Source organism: Cygnus atratus, chromosome 4, assembly GCF_013377495.2.
Source record: "Cygnus atratus isolate AKBS03 ecotype Queensland, Australia chromosome 4, CAtr_DNAZoo_HiC_assembly, whole genome shotgun sequence".
NCBI classification, from domain to species: Eukaryota; Metazoa; Chordata; class Aves; order Anseriformes; family Anatidae; genus Cygnus; species Cygnus atratus.
Window position 1 is genome coordinate 58,798,401 of NC_066365.1, and position 18,251 is coordinate 58,816,651.

Here is an 18,251-nt window from a genome sequence, read left to right on the forward strand (position 1 = left end):
TTGTGAAAGATTGCATTTTTTCCACGCTCAAGGATAATATACCCAGGGAAGTGTGCGACGGTCTAAAACAGGTATTTGATGATATAGTTATCCTGATGTAAACTCCCTCTGTGGAAACCTCTGTTTCAGCTCACAGGAGAGCAGGGCAGACTGTGGAAGCAGGCTTTCCCTGTAGGACACATCCAGGCCGCCTGACCGCAGCAGGACAACCCTACGAGCCCTATTACCCTGAGGTAATACCCCCCCCCCCGCCGCCATTTTGGCGGCCCCTCCGCCCGGCTCGCAGCGGGCGGAGCGGGGCGGGGCGGGCTCCGCCGAGCGCTCCCGCGGCTGGCGCAGCCCCGGCGCTTCCTTCCGGCCGCCATTTTAGCGCTGCGCCTGGCCTCGCGGCGCCGCCGCCGTTGCTGCCGCCGCCGCCGCCGGTGGAAGCGGAGCGGAGAGCCGAGCCGAGCGCGCCCCGCCGGGCCCATCCCGCCGCCATGTCCAAGCGCCACCGCCTAGACCTTGGGGACGATTACAGCTCCAGCAAAAAGCGCTCCGACGGGTAAGCGGCGGCGGCGCGGCCCGCGGTGGTTCCCCCCCCCCCTCCCCCCTCCCCCCTCCCCATCCCCGCCGCCATCCGCTGCCCATCGCGGCCGGGGCGGGGTGCGGGCGGTGTGGGCCCGGCCGCTGCCTCGCTCGGGAGGGCCCCGGGGGCGGCGGCAGCGAGGGGCCTAGGCCCGGGGGCGGCCTCAGAGCCGCGTGGGGAGGGGGAAGGGAGCGGGTCCCGGGAGGGCTGGGCGCCGCGGGGGCGGCTTTGTGTGCCTTGCCCCGCCGCCTGCGGTTTGTTTTTTTTTTTTTTTTTGTTTTTTTTTTTTTTTTTTTTGATTTCTTCCCTTCTGGTTTGTGAGGTCTGGGAGATGCGGGCCTAGAGGTCAGCGTGAGGCTTGGTCGGCCCGTGTAACGAGTGCCGAGCCGCGGCGGAGCGGTGTTCCTTTGTTAATGGCTTTCCCTCGGCAGCAGGCAGGGATGGGTCTGGCTCTGAGGGTCAGCGTTAGGTGGGGTGGGGGGGGATTATAGGTTTTTTCCTTTGTTTTGCACAAGTTAGTTTTGGGACTCCTGGTCTCCAGCAGATTTTCATTAAGGTTAATGAAACTGCGGGAGTACAGGCCATGCGCTGGTGCTATCCGTTTATTCACAGTTGTTTTACTGCCTTTTCTGCATAATCCCCTTTCCCTTTTCGTGGGGGGACAGTGATTCCAAAGGTAAATTTCTAAATAGGGAAGGAACAGAAAGAAGTACTATTTTTACGTAGTCCACCTTTCTTGGTGTAGCACAGAAGACTTCCCTGAATCAATCCCTTCCTGAAGTCCAACAGCACTGTTTAGGCGGGAGTAGTAAGAGTATTTATCTGATAAAAATGCCTAGTCTTCTCAAAACTAGCAAGAACTACAAGTCCACCATAACAGTTAGCATTCATTGATAAACAGTCTTTGCTCTTCAAGTAGAACTTGTTTTTCTTAAAGGCGAGCTTGTGTAGCTCCAGTTTCTAGCCAGTAGTTCAATGAATTTGTCCTCTGCTGAACTGAAACTAATGTTTATTATTGAACATCTATTTTCTGCATGGAGGAACAGTGTCATGTTTTTTTCTTTAATTATATGGATCAAGTTATGTATCTCTTTTAATACGTTTCCCCCAATTTGCCAGCAGTTTGCATAACTCTTTGTGCATCCAGAGAAGTTGCACATGCACGCTTTTTTGTTTGTAAAACAGACTTTAGTAAAACTTTCAAGTGGTTATGCCACAATTGGGTATTAAATGGTTGTGGTACAACTGTTATGGTCGTCTGTATGGATACTCCTAGGTCAGTAGTTCCTTGTTTGTGTGTTGGTGGGTTTTGTATTTCTGGTATGGTTTTATTATGTGGCATTGTTTCTACTGCCATCCTGAACTCTTCCCATTTTGTAAAAACTGTGATCAGTTCCCAACAGTGGAACAAATTTGTTACCCAGAAGTCTTTGGCTCTTATGGCACCTAAAACCTCCATAGATGCTGGTTTTGTGCCCCTTCCTCTGCCAGTAGCAGCATGAAATGGCGTAGGACCAAGAACAAGTCACTATGAGCAGAATTGTGTCTGGTTGTTTCTAATATTCCTTGAGATCTGAGTTCAGCGAGCACAAGGCATAGTAACCTTATATTGTCCTGGCTTGTTTAAGGATTGTTAAGTTTTACAGCATGTAGAAGGCTGAGATACAGAGAGGTTCTTGTTACTAGCATGCATGTACTTGTCTTCCTCTGTGCAGAGTGCCTTTATGCAATTTAGTTGGTTTGAAACTGGATTAAGCTGAATTAGCTCTTTGAATAGATACCACTTCAAATGCAGAGTAGTCATGTACTTTGCATCCAGACTGGGTTGCCGAACTGCAATATACAAGTTGTGTCAAGTTACCAAGTAGGGGTTTAGCTCCTTTTCAACTGAGGCCTGTGCAACCCTATGTGGCAGTGATGCCAGGCCGACAGGCTTGTAGTTGTTCTTGTAACCTTAAGCACAGGCATGGCACCTGTTATCTTCTGGGCTTGAAGTATCATCCATAAAGAAAAAACTTTTTGGAAAAATGTGAATAGTTTCGAAGACTTCCTGTTAAAATGCTGCTGTGTGAAATGCATACCACAATTTTACACTGGTATTTTTTTTCCAAGCATAGTTCAGTTGGTGTTGTGTAACATCACAGTTGCTGTTAGTGGGATGTATTGTTCTGTTTAATTTCTTTTCTTTATTTCTTTATGTATAAAGTGGAAATTGCATTTAACAGCGTTATTTTTTTTGCATCAGCTGCAATCAACTACTGCCATGTCTGTTTAGTAGTGGTGAAAATATCATTGATGTTCTGCTAGATGTGCTTAGACTTCTACTGTGGTGAATGGTGGTTTTACCTGGCCCTTTGTGTTGTCAGTTTTGTTTTTCACCCTCTAATTTAGCGTTACTGTGTTTCTTTTGCATCTATATGTGTGGCCATAAGGAAGTGACTGCAAGTAGCAGATCAGACAAAAACAACAAACAACAACTAACCAAACAAAAAAAATCTCCAACAAAACTGACCACCCCCAACAAGCTCTTCCTGATTATGGAGGTTGTGATGGGCTTCATGCACAAAACAAACATGATTGAATTTTGATTCTTTTACATTAATTGTTCATTTTTGGGTTTGAGATCAGTATTCTCAGTGCAGTGATGAAAAGTAACTTACATGTGATGGTTTACAGATGAAGAGCTGCCAAGTTGCATTTTTAGAAAGTTCAGTAAATGCACTTGGCAGCATAGCTGCCATTCCTCCTTTCCCTTGTTGATGCAAGGCATCTGGATGTGGCTGCTGAATTTCAGTAATAATGGAAGACTGGAAATGTTTCTAGGAAAAAGTACTACTGTGAAACAATTAATACTGGAGATTAAATTTGAGGACATGGTATATATTGTGTGCTTTCTTTATGATGACATCTAGTTTTCCCCTTCTATCCTAAACATTTTAAAACAGAGAACTCTTGGTTAACCTCTAAGTAGACTTTTTGGCTTTTGAAACGTAGATAGAACTGGATGGGTTAATTTTATTGTACGAATTAAGTTTTTAAGAGTTAAATGAAGTAACAGAGATAGGGAATTAACAGAATTTTCCATTCTGGATCGTGTTTGTTGTTCGTTTAATCAAGTGTCTTGTTCTTGAGGTTGTATTTGTATATATGCTGTAAACTCAGCCAAATAGCTGCCAGCACAGAAGGCAACTGTTGTGCTGCAGGAGAGTGTTTGGAAGACTAGAGAACTGATTGGGGCTAGAATTAATGTTGGTAGAAGGGTCTGGGGAGGGCTTGCTCTTCACAGGGCTGCTAAGTTTGCGTGCCAACGCAAGGGAAGAGTTGGCAACAGCATCAGGCTGTTCCTTTTAGCACGAGTGCTGGTTTCTGGCACTTTGAAGCTTACCTGGAGATAAACTGCATCTGCTGTGTGGAAGCTTCTGACACACTGGTTGAGTAAACAGCTAGGGAACAGTCTGCTGCTGAAGGGTTTTTCTTTCTAGTTCTTCGTTGGTATCTAGTCCAAGTGGGGAAAACAACAATGACAGAAGCCATCAGTAGCATGTATTGTTCTTCCCTTCAATGAATGGGCTGTTTACCAGGTTGTTGCATTTTACCCTTGCTTTACCATACTTAAGTTTCTTTTACACTCTTATTTTGTTTCTTATTACTTATGTTACTGTCTGACCGTACGTTTGCTTATCCCAATACCTGCATACATTTAAAAATGCTAATTGTGAATAGCTGATTAACTACAAGTTCAAAGCTTGATTCCTGTCTGACGTGTGCTACTAGACCCTTCCACCACTATGCGTAGCATTATGGAGCCTAGTTCTTTCAGTTTGCAATGGGTAACTTTTCCCTACCAGTACATAAAAACCTACTGAATTCTGTAATATTTGCCTGTTGTTGCACAAGAAGGCGAGATTTCTAGCTTGCACGGTACTTGACCACGTTATAAGTGATGTTGAAGCTGTGGTGTCTCAGATGCAAGTGAATGATCTAAAATGCCCTCAATTTTTAGATAGTTCAGCATCCAAAGCTTCAGGAAAATCTGTATGAAAGTGAATTAGGTCAGCCACAATAAGCAGTGTATTTTGGGACCCTTCTTTCTTTTCAGTGGGTCTGTGTTAAAGAAGTGTTCTCCAAGTTATGTGTGACAGCCTCTGAAGTCATGGTATGTCAGAGTATTGAGGGAGCAAATATGGTCTGCATAGGTTTTCTCTTGTATGGGAAGTGCTGCTCCTTCTGGATCCCCAGCATGTTTTCTTTCCTGTACGCAGGATTTTCCTTATTACTTTACTGGTTACGTTTCAATGGCAGCTGCATAGTTTAAAAAAAAAAAAAAAAAAAACAACACACCACCAACAAAATTCTGTTCATTATAGGCATGCATGTGTGCAGGTAAATAAGTGGGGAGGTCCTGTTTTCCCTTAATTACTATTCCTATAAATGTTTATATCTGCGTTCACTCTGAAGTTGGTGTTTATTTCCAGTTTGTTGCTTTGCCTTTTTGATGGGATCTCAGTTAACATAATGCATGCTCACATGCGTGTTTACGTTAAAAAAAAAAAAAAGGCAGTGATTGCAGATGAAAATGCCACTAATCTTTTCGCTTGTCCTAGTTTCAAATGTAGTGGGATGTTTTCATAAAGCAGGACTCACTTCAAAGTGCTGAATCACAGTAAGTTTTAGATCTCCATTAAAAACATGTAGTTACAGTTCTTAGGGTGAAGGTAATGATTTCTTGATGAGTGTATTAGTGTTCAGTAGGGAGTGTGAAATTATGTGCAAAACAAGTACATAGATCCTCAAAATCAGAAACTGCCACTAAGACTGAGGCTGGAGTTTGAATTGAGTGTTTAATTAGAGCGAAAATAGTACTGTTTTTTCATTGCATTCCCAAAATCATTATTTTGGGGGCTTAATGGTTGCAAGAAAGTATGATTTGTGTTCTGATACAAGTAATAGGCAAATTCAAGGTTGTTTGAGGTTAAATACGAATTATGTCCCCTTGACCTATTTGATTCTTAACTAACCTTATTTTAGCTTTGTATATTACTTTATTTCAGGGAAAATGAACCAAATGCAGCAAACTTGCAACTTGAAGCAGCGTTAATATCTAGTGTCTCCTTACGTACATATCTTTAAGTTTGTATGCCTATTTGTTAAGATGAAGAAGTACAATAGTTACTGACATTTGTTTAGGTAACATGCAGATTTTTACAACTCATGCAGTTACAGCTGTGTAGATGTTGTTGAGGCTTGGTAACAAATGGGAATACAAATGTTGAAGTAGGTGGCAGGAGGTGATACTGGAGAAGACGGTGCAACTGTAATGGCTGGTGTTAAGTAAATTTCAAATTCAACAGTTTGTATATCAAAGTTGATTGAGTCATAATTGTATGGAAGACTTTAAACAAAAATCTACAGAGTACTTGTGGCATGTTAAAATGATACATGAACCCTGAAGAAGTTTGATTTTAAGTTTTTTGCAGTTGGTGTAATTCTCTTGCTAAGTAGGCGAGAAGAGCATTTAGTGTTACTTTTCTATGCTAGTAACAAGTAGTCTTCCTGTCACTTGTGGGGAGTCAGGAATGTACAGCAGGTTACTGATAATCATTAAATGAAGAGGGTGAAGACGATGCTCTCTATGTGATGGCTTTCTTCAGTCCTCTCTATAATGAGAGGATCTGTGGCAGCAGTGCTCATGTTCAGTGGGTGTACCTAATAGTCAATGTGCACTGCGTGCTGTTGTGCTCTGATGCTTGTACTTCCAGGTAGCAGTTTGCAGGACTCCTTAAAAATACTTGGTTTATATCCTCTTCGCAGTAGAGACCTCTAAAGTCACTTTGTATTTAAATTCCAATTTTGCATTTAAATATTCAAGTACCTAATTTTCTGCTATGTTTTCTAACTCATTTTAGGAAAGATCGTGATCGGGACAGAGACCGTGATGACCGGAAAGATCGTGACAGGGATCGTGACAGAGATAGAGATCGTGACAGAGAAAGGGAGAAGGAAAAGGAATTGCGAGCGGCATCTAACTCTACGCTCATTGCTGCTGGGTTACCACCTATGAAACCAGCAATGATTCCACACAGTATTAACCCTTTCACAAATCTTCCACATACACCTCGTTACTATGACATCCTGAAAAAACGGCTACAGCTTCCTGTCTGGGAATATAAAGAAAGATTTACAGATATTTTGATTAGGCATCAGTCATTTGTACTGGTTGGAGAGACTGGGTCTGGTAAAACAACACAGGTGAGTTCTTAGTTATGTGATGGTACAGTTTTTAAAGATTGAGACTGTCGTTAGGTGCAAGGGTTGTACCTTTCTTTGGTTTCTTGAAATCAATTGTGCAAAAACCCCACAATTCACGGGCAAAAATAATTTGATTATTTCATATGCTTAATGCATGCAGAAGTATGTGAGAAGAATCTTTAAGCATCTTCCCTTTTCACGGTCAACTCCTGATCTCTTACAGACTCTCTGGTAGTTATCTTTGTGGTAGAAGATGATAGTTTTTAACTGCTAGACAGAAGTGTACAAATTCACAAACTGATGTGATGGTTCCAAATTTGCAGCCATTTTGCTGTGTAGGTAGCAGTTTGAAAGTAGGAAAAACGTTACAGAAATAAGCACTTGTTAGTGTTCTGTGAAATGTAGTGCTACAGGTAGGAACTTAATGGGAACTGGAATGTCACATACAATTCAGACCTGATCTTTCTCAGCACTGAAAGTGAGGACAGCAGATCTGCTGAGCTTCTTTAGTCCTTAAGAACTGTGGGGATTGGTAAAATGGGGAAGATTTAAGAAAAGGCACATCACTGTGTGTATAGCTGGACAAACCTGCTTAAAACTTCAATCTATCCTCTGATTTGCTGTTTAAAATCTGTGTGGTAAAGTGGTGTAAACAAGTCCTTTGTTCTATAACCTGCTAAATTCCTTTTATCTTGACGTAATGAAAAACTGAAGGATATTGTAGTCTTCATAAAATGGATTATAACTAACTTAGAGAATTTTTTTAGTTACAAAATAAAATTTGAAAGTCTGGAAGATGTAAAAGGACAGTGTAGTGAACGCCTTTTTATATGTGTGCTTGAAATATTTGAAGTTATTTACCCTTTTTGCTGCACATTTTGAGAACCATCTTCTTGTTTGGAAGGTACCTTAGGGCTGTGTTGCTTTTTTTTAATGTGTCAGCGGAGACCAGCTTTTTATAGATTTCTTCAGAAAAATAGATTATACAGTTACTTGGAAGAGATGGTATTCTGAACATTCACATTTTAAAAAAACAACAGAAACAACACTGCCACAAAAACAGAATTTCTCACTGCATGATCTTAGACCCTTAGATCTATGAATTCTGTTCTTAACATTTGAGATTTCAACTTAAACATGGCTTACGATCATGTTGCTGCCAAGGTATGAAGCTTTTACTGAATTGTGGTACTACTTTATGCCTAATTGTTGAGAAGGACTTAAGAAACCGGAGGCGGCGTAAAAACAGGTTTTAAGCTACCAAAAGCATATAAGCTGTCTCAGAACCGTCACTGCTTCCTATGGATTACTTCTTCGTGAGGCTGTAGGTATATTTTGAAGCAATTGAGAGTGCCTTTGTAGGACCATAACACTGAAAATGATCTTGCTGATGGCTAGGGAGGTCCTTGTTTTGCGTGTGATACTGTCTTACTCTTGTGATCAGGTGCTATCTTAAAACTAGCTGGGGAATGGTTATCTGTCTTCCATCTCCTTACACTCATCGATCAGAGCAAGATAAATATTCTTTTTTTTAAAAAAACAAACCCAAATGATCTAATACTGAAACTGAATGTGTCCGTGAACTACTTATGCGTGCTGTTATCTGGTGTAAAGTTGGCATTCACTGAAATCTGCAATGAATTGTCTTTCCAGAAATGATTATCTTACATTTCATGGCAAAGAGCCTATAGAAGTGGATAATCTTTTAAGTGAGCTGCCATCTGTCAAGTCCTTTCCCCGCTTACTGTGTGCAGGTTTTCCCTTCAGTCTTGTAGAGCACCCAGGTTTGAGAAAGCTTGGCTTTTTCAGTGAAAACAGTAGGGGATAAAACCTTTCTGAAAAATCTTGTTCCACAAAGACTTGCTTGAAATTAAAAAATAAACAACAACAAAAAACCACATTGAACTATACCATCTGTTTAAAATATACTGAAGAAGTACGTTGGAAGCAAAGACCACAAATTTTCAGGTCCCCAGTGTTTGCAGTGGCTTGCTTTGTAATTTAAGTTTAAGCTTCGAAGTTGAGCATTTTTTTTAAACGCTCTCAGAATAAGTTCAGTGTTGTAATTGTGGAACAGATGAGTTGAATCTCTTTCAGAAAGAGCTTGTCTGCTGTGTTTGCAACACACTCCCTTTTAAATGGGAGATTATTTGTGGGGCTGCTGAAATAATTTAAATTTGTTCTGTAGATGGAATAGCAGAGTAGTGTCTGCTTTCACTGAGAGCCTTAACTACACAGAATAGGATGTCTGATGTAACACAAGGGATACCGCTTCTTCAACAGGTTTTCTTAGCAGGTGAAGTTTAGAAGCAGTATTATTTTGGGCATGGCTTCATCTCCTGCTGTCCTTGTAGTCCAAAGGAGAATTGACGTCGGTGAAAGTTGGACTCCATTTTTAATTAATGAAAAAAATTGTACCATATAATTTTTAGCGGAGAAAATTCTAAACGAATTGAAGTAGCTCAGAGTAGGCAAAAGAACAGTGTTCTTCCCCTTCCTGTTTGGCATCCCTTTGAAAATATCTTCCCTTTGCCTTAAAAATGGCCTTAAGCTCTCACTGCTTTCATTTGAGATCTCACAGGCCACTCTGCGCGTAGACCTGCCTTATTTTTATAGAGGTTGTATTGGCAAACCTCTCTTTGCTGAAAAAGTCCTTGAGGCTAAGGGGTGCTTAACACTGAGCCCTTTCTCATTCTTTCAGTATTGATAAAAATGCTTGTGTGTGCTTGTTTGTCTAGGAAATTTGGGGTTTTGGTGATATGTATTTTTGTGTGTTGGGGAGAAGTTAACTTTCTTACGTTATATAAGAACTAGATAATACGAATTGTTCCATGTATTCCCAGCAGTGGTCATGACTGAAATAGGAAGTGTAGTATGTCACAGTCCTTCTCCTTAGTGTTTGTCTCTTAAAGCTGGACATTGAAGGTATTCTGGTGGTCATCTAAATCACATTAGCGTATTGAAGTCTACAGAGGCTTTGTCCTTCGTTTGACACTAGTGCTGTAGGTTTTGTTGTTACCTGGAAAACAGCCTCTACATTAATTTTACTTTCCATTAGCGTGGCCTGGCTGACCTGCTGCTTTAAAGTTCCCGTCAGCATTGGCCCTGTTTGAAGTTGACCTCGTGCTTACATTTGACTTTGTCCTAGTGATGTGGGAAATAATTTCATTTCTTTACTCTGTGCCTGGGAAGTGTGTATGTGTTACCGGGTAGGATTCCAGGTTCACGTCATCAGTGTTCAAGAGCTGCTCTTATTTTTAGTTTTGAATAGAATTTCCTATTTGAGTTTTTCTTCAGAAGTCTGGTCTCCTGTCATATTTTCTCATAGTCTTTGCTTTCTATTTTTGTATTTATAATGGCAGTATGTTCTCCATTTTAAGAAAAGGAGCTGTTTATTACAGTCTACACTTGTCTGATGTGGATGAGTCTTGGTGTTCAGTTGCTCCCATTTTGCAGTGGGAATACTGTATTTGAGAAGAAAAATCTTCCTAGGTTACTTGAAACCACACAACTCTTTATTGTTTTCTGTTGGTTCAGTGCATAAATAGTATCACTTTTCTGTAAGTGTGAGCTTTTTAGGAGCTTTTTTAGGATATTTTTAAAACCAATTAGTAAGGAGGAGTGCATTTTGTGATCTATAGACTTCAAACTAGCTGTGCCTGGAGTTGTCTCCTCATAAAACATCACACAGAGAAAATGTTAATAATATTCTATCTTGTTCAAGTTAGTGACCCTAGAAATTCTTCTGAAAAAGCTGCTTATTTTGGACGATACTTACTGTTTACAAATTCCTAAAAAATTACTGTCTGGCAAATGAGAGTTAATAACCAGAATGTTGGGATTTCGTTTGATAAGATTTCCAAAGAACAAGAGTTAACCAAATAAACGTAACTTTAAAACTTGTTTTTTGTCATGATTTATAGCTAAGCCGAGTTTTGTATCATTTTTTCCTAATGTGTGTTAATAAGCGGTGTTTTTTAAGCTGCAAAGTACTATTTGTTTACTGTAGAACTTTAAACACCTAACTTGTGTTGTGGATCTCAAAATTGAGTGCTAATTTTGATCTTTTGCTTTCAAACACAGTGGCTGCTGTTAAATCTCTCTCTGAGGTACTGACCTAACAATGCCCAAAGATACTGTGAACTTATTTGCTTCCTTGATAACTTCAGTGGCAGTTATGTACGTGCTTTATTTAGTGGCGTGGGGTCCAACTAAATTGTCTGCTCTCATACTCTGGATATTTTACTGCATACAGTTGTCATCTCAGTGAAATTATGAATATCTTTATTTGATACGGTAGTTATATGTTAACCATGCTTCTAACAGCCAGATGTAAAACTGAATTTTATTCTTGACAGATCCCTCAGTGGTGTGTTGACTACATGCGCTCGTTACCTGGACCAAAGAGGGGAGTAGCATGTACCCAGCCTAGGAGAGTGGCCGCAATGAGCGTGGCGCAGCGGGTCGCTGATGAGATGGATGTAATGCTGGGCCAGGAAGTTGGTTACTCTATTCGATTTGAAGACTGTAGTAGTGCAAAAACCATTCTGAAGTACGTATGGCAACTGTCCGGTAAAGGCATAACACAGCCTTCTTGAGGGTGGGGGCAATCACAGAGCTGTAAAGGGGGTTAGGAAAGTTTTTGAAAGGAGTAATGAAGAGGGGAGTGAACCTATGGACAAACACCTCCAATACCTGAGTAAAGAAGAGAGGAGCTGTAGCATCAGCTGAGATAAACCTGGGGTGAGGGGCTTGCTTGAGTAGATTCAGAAATGAATTATTCCTCTTAAAGAAATCTCTGGACCCTATGGAAGTGATTTCAAGTTATCCATAAAGAAGAAAGTGATCTGAAGAAGTGTTTTTTTTATGAGTAAGGTGGTATTCAGAACAAAGCCCTTCAGCATTCAGTTTCTCTTCATGTTATGCATTTGGCTGGCTTTTGTCAGTGGTAACTTACTACCTGAGATAATCCTGGTTATTCCTAAGTTTCTTAGTGTGCTTTAGTTCTTAGTAAAGTTCTTACTTTCAGAAGTGACCTATGCCAGACTCTAGGGCACTCAATCTGAAGTTTGAGTTTGCTAGTGTTCTGGTTGTCAGCTGTTTTAGATTCCTGTGCTTTGTGTGTGGAGCCAGGCCCACTTCATACATCATTTGCAGATGACACTCAGAATGATCAGTTAAAAAGGATTCCATGTAGCGTGACTTCATGAGTCTTACCTGTTTAAATGGTGTTTTTGTTTTCCTCATAGAAGTGGTTGAAGTTTGGGAATGAAGTTCATGTGCAAAAAAGAAATTGTACTGAGGAGGAGGGGCAGTGAACAGACCTGCAAATAGTGTAGAGAAGAAACGGTTGCAGGAATAGTAGCTCTAGGATTTGAGTTGCATTTTTCCCTTTCTTTGCCTGTCTTTATTTGTAGACCTGGAAGTCTGCCAGTAATAGTCGACAAACTACTCATAAATGTTGCCAAATCTTGTTTTCCCCCCTCCTTTTTTTAAAGCTTTGTTCCTACTCCTAGATTTCATTTATATTCTACAGTAAGTTCTATTTGAAACTTTAAATGGGTTTTTTACTCTGTTGGAAACAGTTTACTAATGCATCTGTTTTAAAAGTTGGTTGATTAAAGGTTTACTTCAAACAACCTAGTGAATAATATGGAAGAGGATTCTTTATCAAACTTAATAAAAATTGTTTTTGTATGTATCAGGTATATGACTGATGGTATGTTACTTCGTGAAGCGATGAATGATCCTTTGCTGGAGCGCTATGGTGTTATAATTCTTGACGAGGCTCACGAGAGAACCCTGGCTACTGATATTTTGATGGGAGTTTTGAAAGAAGTTGTAAGACAAAGAGCTGATTTAAAGGTCAGTAGTGGTGAAGCCCAGCAACATCTCCTTTCTGGTTACTCATACTGAAGAAGGGTATTTGTGTGTTTACCATTAGTTGATCATAAAGATCAGTTAATGTAGATCAGCTGTCATCTTGATCTGTTAATGATGAACGTATTGGGAAGATAACTAGGAAAGTGCTAGTGCAGCTTGTATTGAAGGAAATACTAGAAAGATGTAATTATAGCTTAACCTTTGTAGTTTAGGTTTTTCTTTTTTTGCACCTTGAAACAAAGGTTCTGTATTCAAGTGATAAAAGCATGCTTGAATCACGGTCAGCAGTTTAGTTTCCTGTTGTTATATATTGTATGTGTAACATTTCTCAGGTCCATGTCAACCTCTGGAGTAACTTCTTTGCTTTGTGTTCTCCAAACCTACAGGTTATAGTTATGAGTGCTACTTTAGATGCTGGCAAGTTTCAGATCTACTTTGATAACTGTCCTCTTCTAACCATCCCGGGTCGCACCCATCCTGTGGAGATATTCTATACTCCAGAACCAGAAAGGGATTACCTTGAGGCTGCCATTCGAACAGTGATCCAAATTCACATGTGTGAAGAAGAGGAAGGAGATCTTCTACTCTTTCTTACCGGACAAGAGGTATTTTCTTTCTTTTTTTCATCCGTCTTTCCATGTAGAAACTGTTATAAGTGGCTTGTATAGACTGAAATGTTCAGTTTCCTTTTCTAGTTTACCATTCGGAAATGATGTGAGGTACTCCACCTGCCATATGTTAAGCACTTGAAATGTAAAGCGTATGCATGTTGCAGACAAGACCTCTCTAAAATGAAAGCTTTCATCTTAATCTTGCACTTCTAAGAGAAACCTAGGGTATGAAACCCAGGTTCATACTGAGGTGAACCCAGAAGATCTGGGTACCTGGTAGCATCCATGCTTTTGATTTTAAAATATAGTTCTGTGTACTTCAGGGTGTGTACTGTATGACTTAAATGAAGAATAACCTTTTTATTCTGACACATAGCTATAAGTAGCATTTTCAGTGAAAATTACATTTTTTTTGAATAGGTTTGAGTATTAGGTTGTAGTTTTTTGTACCACACGTAGTGGGAGTTGTATTTCAGTAGTAGCTTGTTAGCTTGTGAAAGAGGGTTGTATAAAAGCACTTAATCCAAACTACAGGAGGAAATGATGTCCTGGAAATCTTAAATGTTTTGCTTGAAATAAAATTTTTAATACTGTCTTGAGGCTGTTTTGAAGCTCTTTTGAATGTCTGACTTATTTTGAAGAAACACCCTTCAAAGGGTGTGGAACAGTTCAGTGTCTTTAACACTCAACGCTTACATTTATTTTGTAACTGTGCCAAAGGAAGGAAAAAATACTGTACAAACGACTTGTGATACTACAGGTGCACAGGCTTCTTGAGTAGACTGGCCAGTCATACAGATCTGTCTGTCGCCTCCTAGGTGAGGTTTAAGGTATTTGATCAAAATGTCTTCTGGCAGATATAGTCTCTGCCCTTAGAGAACCAGAATAGTGACTGTCCCTCTAAAGACAGATACGCTGTCTTTTACTTTTGTCCTTCTCCATCTAGAATATTGCTGCAAGTTAAGAGTATAGGTAGGCGAAAACACTTCAAGGACTATAGCTTTGAAGCTTGCCCGTTTGGTTTAAGTTAGAAGTCCTAGTTCAGACGTGTCTGACAGGTAAATGCAAGAGGTTAATGAAACAACTATTGCGAGTGGGTGAATGGCACCAGTGGTGATAAAAGAACACTGCTGTGCTGATGTTCTTGCAGATTTTAGTGTCTTTAATGAGGATGCTGAGTCAAGCATCTTAAACCTTTATCTTTAACCTTACGTGAAGGTTTCTTCTTCAGCCTTACATGAAGAACAAATATTTGCCCTTCTAATGTTCAGTTACAAATGATGAGCTTGCTGCATCAGCTGCTACGTATTGCTCTGATTCATTTGATATGGCAAACATGGGAGGTTTGGGGGGGGAAGACTTCTTCAGATGTTATCAACTGGACCAGTACCACTCTGCTTTCATGTTATGGCTCTAGATTCCTTTAGTACCCACTGTTACTTCAGAGGGGCTCTGTTCTATAGCTCAAAACAAATTCTTTGAGTTCAACGGGGTTAATTTACAGGATGCAGTGTTTATAATACGCGCAAAAGCTTTACCAAACCATGCATGTACATAGGTGTAGGGGCACCTATGCATAAATGTATCTAATAGTAATATCCCTGTGTTGCCTTATTGAATTGCTTAAGTTGCATTGGTAAGCCACCATCCTTTATTTTCTTATCTAGAGTTCTCCAGTCCATGTATCCATAGATGATGGATGAATTGTTCAGGGGCACTGGAGCAGCTCTGCCTGGAGCTGGTGTGAATTTAGCCAGTTAGTGTGAAGTTGAAGTCTGGCCTAGCTTCTGTAGAGAAGGTTTGAAGCGTTTTATCCCCTTTGCTTTGTGATTTTTGGGGGCACTTTTGTTTAGGGATTGAATAGGAATAAACATTTTGAAACAGGACTTGTATCCCATAGGATACAAGTAAGGAAGAAAGATTGTCTGTTGATGTAAATGCAACCACACACCCACCCTAGTGTACCAGGGAGACTTCTGATGATGGAAATAACATTAATGTCTTCGTTGTCAAGAAAGTGAAACTGGAAAACTGACAGGGAATTGAGTTCATAAATAAGCGAATGTAATTATATTTCAGTCAACGTGTCTATCATGGATAACAGGCGGTATCAAATTTGTTCTGTTGTTGTGATTATAGATCCCAGTGGTCTAGTTGTGGATGTTCACTTTAAATGTCTCAAGATCGGCTCACCTGTGTGTCTCAGAGGCTGTAGGCTTACTGTCTACTGGAGTTCTGTTCGAACAGTATTAGATTTTGTACTCCATTAAGATTATTAATCTGAGAGTAGGTGTAAAATCATTACAGATGAAATTGGGTGGGGGGTGCGTGCAGAAATGATACGGAAACTATAGATCTGTCTGCATGTCTTAGTAACCTAGGCACTCCGGAATGCAAAGTGTGTTCTCTGCCACCCCAGTGTTCTTCTCTCCATAAAGCCAAACGCATCATGTATGTAGGAGGATGAATCCAGGCTGCATCTGGATATGTGAAGTGCAGATCAACGCTGTTCTTGAATATAGATAAATGTAATGGAAAACATTGCTATGAGGTTCTGGTGTCGGTATTCTAGAAAGGTTTAAATTGTGATGTTGGCAAAATGGTGGTGTTGTAGAAAATGGTTGCGAACACATTTGAGGTTTTGGCAGAATGTTTTATAAGTGAGGATTTATTTTAAAGGTACACCTTTTTTTCCTTACAGGTTGGTTAAGCACTGGAACTGTGAAAGAAAGTAGCAGGCGCTTTCTTAGGAGGAAACTGAAGTCAAAACTGACAACTTCTTTGGTCTCAGTGGTAGAGATTGAGCAAGGTTGAGTTAGTTAAGTATACTGGGCTGCAGTGAACACAGGCTCTGTTTTGTTTCAGCCGTACACAGAATGTGCTGAGGAGTCGAGGTGCATAAACTGAGAAAGTAACACCAGTAATTGTGTTCCAGTGCTAAAGGCAGAAATTCTCTTGCTTTTTATGTGTTTGAGATGATGTCAACATGAAGTATTTCAAATAGAGCAAGTTAAAATGAACATAGAATTGTGCTGAGATAAGTTAAGTTGTGACTTGTTGACAGAGCAGTTCTCAGCTATGGTCAAGGGTTGACTTCTTCCTTGGAAGACACTCCCCCTCCCCTATATTTTACAAAGCTTTGTTTCTTTCCATCTCTGTTCTGAGCATCTCCTGAAACAGCCAGCTTCAAAAGGCTTTTGTTTTTGGCTGTTTTCTCTTCATCTTAGAATGCAGCAGTTTGTATTCGTTCCTGGGAAATGAAGGAGGGAAATTGATGAAGTTTCGTGCAGCCTTGAGGACAAAATGTTTCCAGGAGGTTCATGTCATCAGAGCCAGATGTGGCTGGCTGTGCGCTCTCTGTGATAAAAACTTGTATGAGAAGAGGGAATGCTCTAAGGTGTCTACACCCCCCTGCCCCACCCTCCTTATTTTACACAAGATAAAATTCTTGTGCTTTTTTGGTATGTTTCCTTCAGGTCAAAAAGCAGTAATGTCTGCCTGGCTCACTTACCAAGAAGAAGCTGAATTTAGCTGTGTGCAGTGATCTGCTGTAGTTAAGACTGCGTCTCCCATTTAAAAGAACGTTCTAACTGGGGCAGTCTTGAGGTTTGCTCATGTCAAGAGGTTCTTTGTGTGGGTGTAAGTCCTCTGATACAGGGTCAACTGAAGAAGAAATAGCTTCTGAAATAATGTTGCAAATGACCATGTTTACAAAATCGTTCCATTGTTTTGTATGCTGAGCTCTCAGATTGTTCCATTAAATGTCCTTACAATTACATCACTAGTCACCATCTTCTTGTAGAAACGGTTGCTTGAAAGGCAGTGCAATACAGTTTAGATGTTAACCTGCTGCTCAGGCTTTGCTCAGAATTCAGTGGATGTTCCTGTACATCATCAGTTCAGCAGTTGAGCCAGAACATTTACTGACGGTTGATGCCCTTCAGTGGCTCAGGGCAGCTTCCTGTTGGTTGTTGCGTAGGCCTGCCGTGTAGTTCTGGTGCAGGTTCATGCCTCAGCTACGGTAGCATGGATGGCTACTACATACAAAGGGAAGGAAATTCAGGTTATTGGAGTGGATTGTTAGCTTAGAGGAGGCAATTGAACTTGGTAAGTTCATTCTAGCTAGGCTTCCTGAGTTTTTTTTGTTGACTGTCATTTCAGCAGAACTACTTTATGAAAGAATCTTGAGTACTTGTTCCGCACAAACTTTATTCTTAAAGATGTGATGCACTAACTCAGTATTACTGCTGACAGAACTGCTCCTATAGCCCTTTCCTGTTTCTGTTCTTGCTAATAGTAACCCATCAGTATGTGCAACTCATTCTTTACTGCATAAATACCATCAGGGAAAGAAATGGAAGTGAATTTCTACTGAGTATTCAGGTTAAATAGTGTAATAAGAACTCTATTTTCAACAGCAGATAAAGAAGCGGGGGAAATGCACTCTTGCATGATAAGAAGCAAAATTGGTCTCTTGTGTGGTTAATTTTATACATCTCCTTTTAGGTGAGTTGCTAATGTAGCGATATGTTCCAATCCTTACTTTTTTGATGCAGAGCTTGAGGATGTTAAATATTAGTGAGGTGATACATGTGAGCAGTGCAGATGTACAGGAAGGATTTGGGCAGCTGGGGAGATACTGATTTATGATTCATCTCATTCCTGAGTCTCTCCTTCTTGTCTGTGTTTGGACACAGCCTAAAGAACCAACATGTTTCTAAAATAAATGGCCACGGATCATCTTTAAAAGTCATACCTAGGAGATAGATAGTCTTTCAAAAATGAGTTTTTTTAGGAGAAAAACAAAAAATCAAAACCTATAATATTAAGTTGTGTTCACATTTTCAGTCTTGCTTTTGTTCTGTTAGTATTTACTAAAACAAATCAAGGGGGATGAGGGTCAGATGGGTTAGGAACTTACCACTAACTCCTTTAGTGAT

The 18,251-nt window shown here is 40.3% G+C and overlaps 1 protein-coding gene across 1 annotated transcript in view; it reads left to right on the top strand.

Annotated features, from left to right (window-relative positions):
* Positions 1–293: 293 nt before the first annotated feature.
* Positions 294–18,251, top strand: part of DHX15 (DEAH-box helicase 15) — a 46,903-nt gene continuing 28,945 nt past the window's right edge. The window contains exons 1-5 of the mRNA XM_035547531.2: positions 294–544; positions 6,475–6,817; positions 11,176–11,369; positions 12,523–12,682; positions 13,087–13,305. Of these exons, the coding sequence (XP_035403424.1) occupies positions 480–544; positions 6,475–6,817; positions 11,176–11,369; positions 12,523–12,682; positions 13,087–13,305 (981 nt within the window). The 5' untranslated portion in view covers positions 294–479. The remainder of the gene's footprint in view (positions 545–6,474; positions 6,818–11,175; positions 11,370–12,522; positions 12,683–13,086; positions 13,306–18,251) is intronic.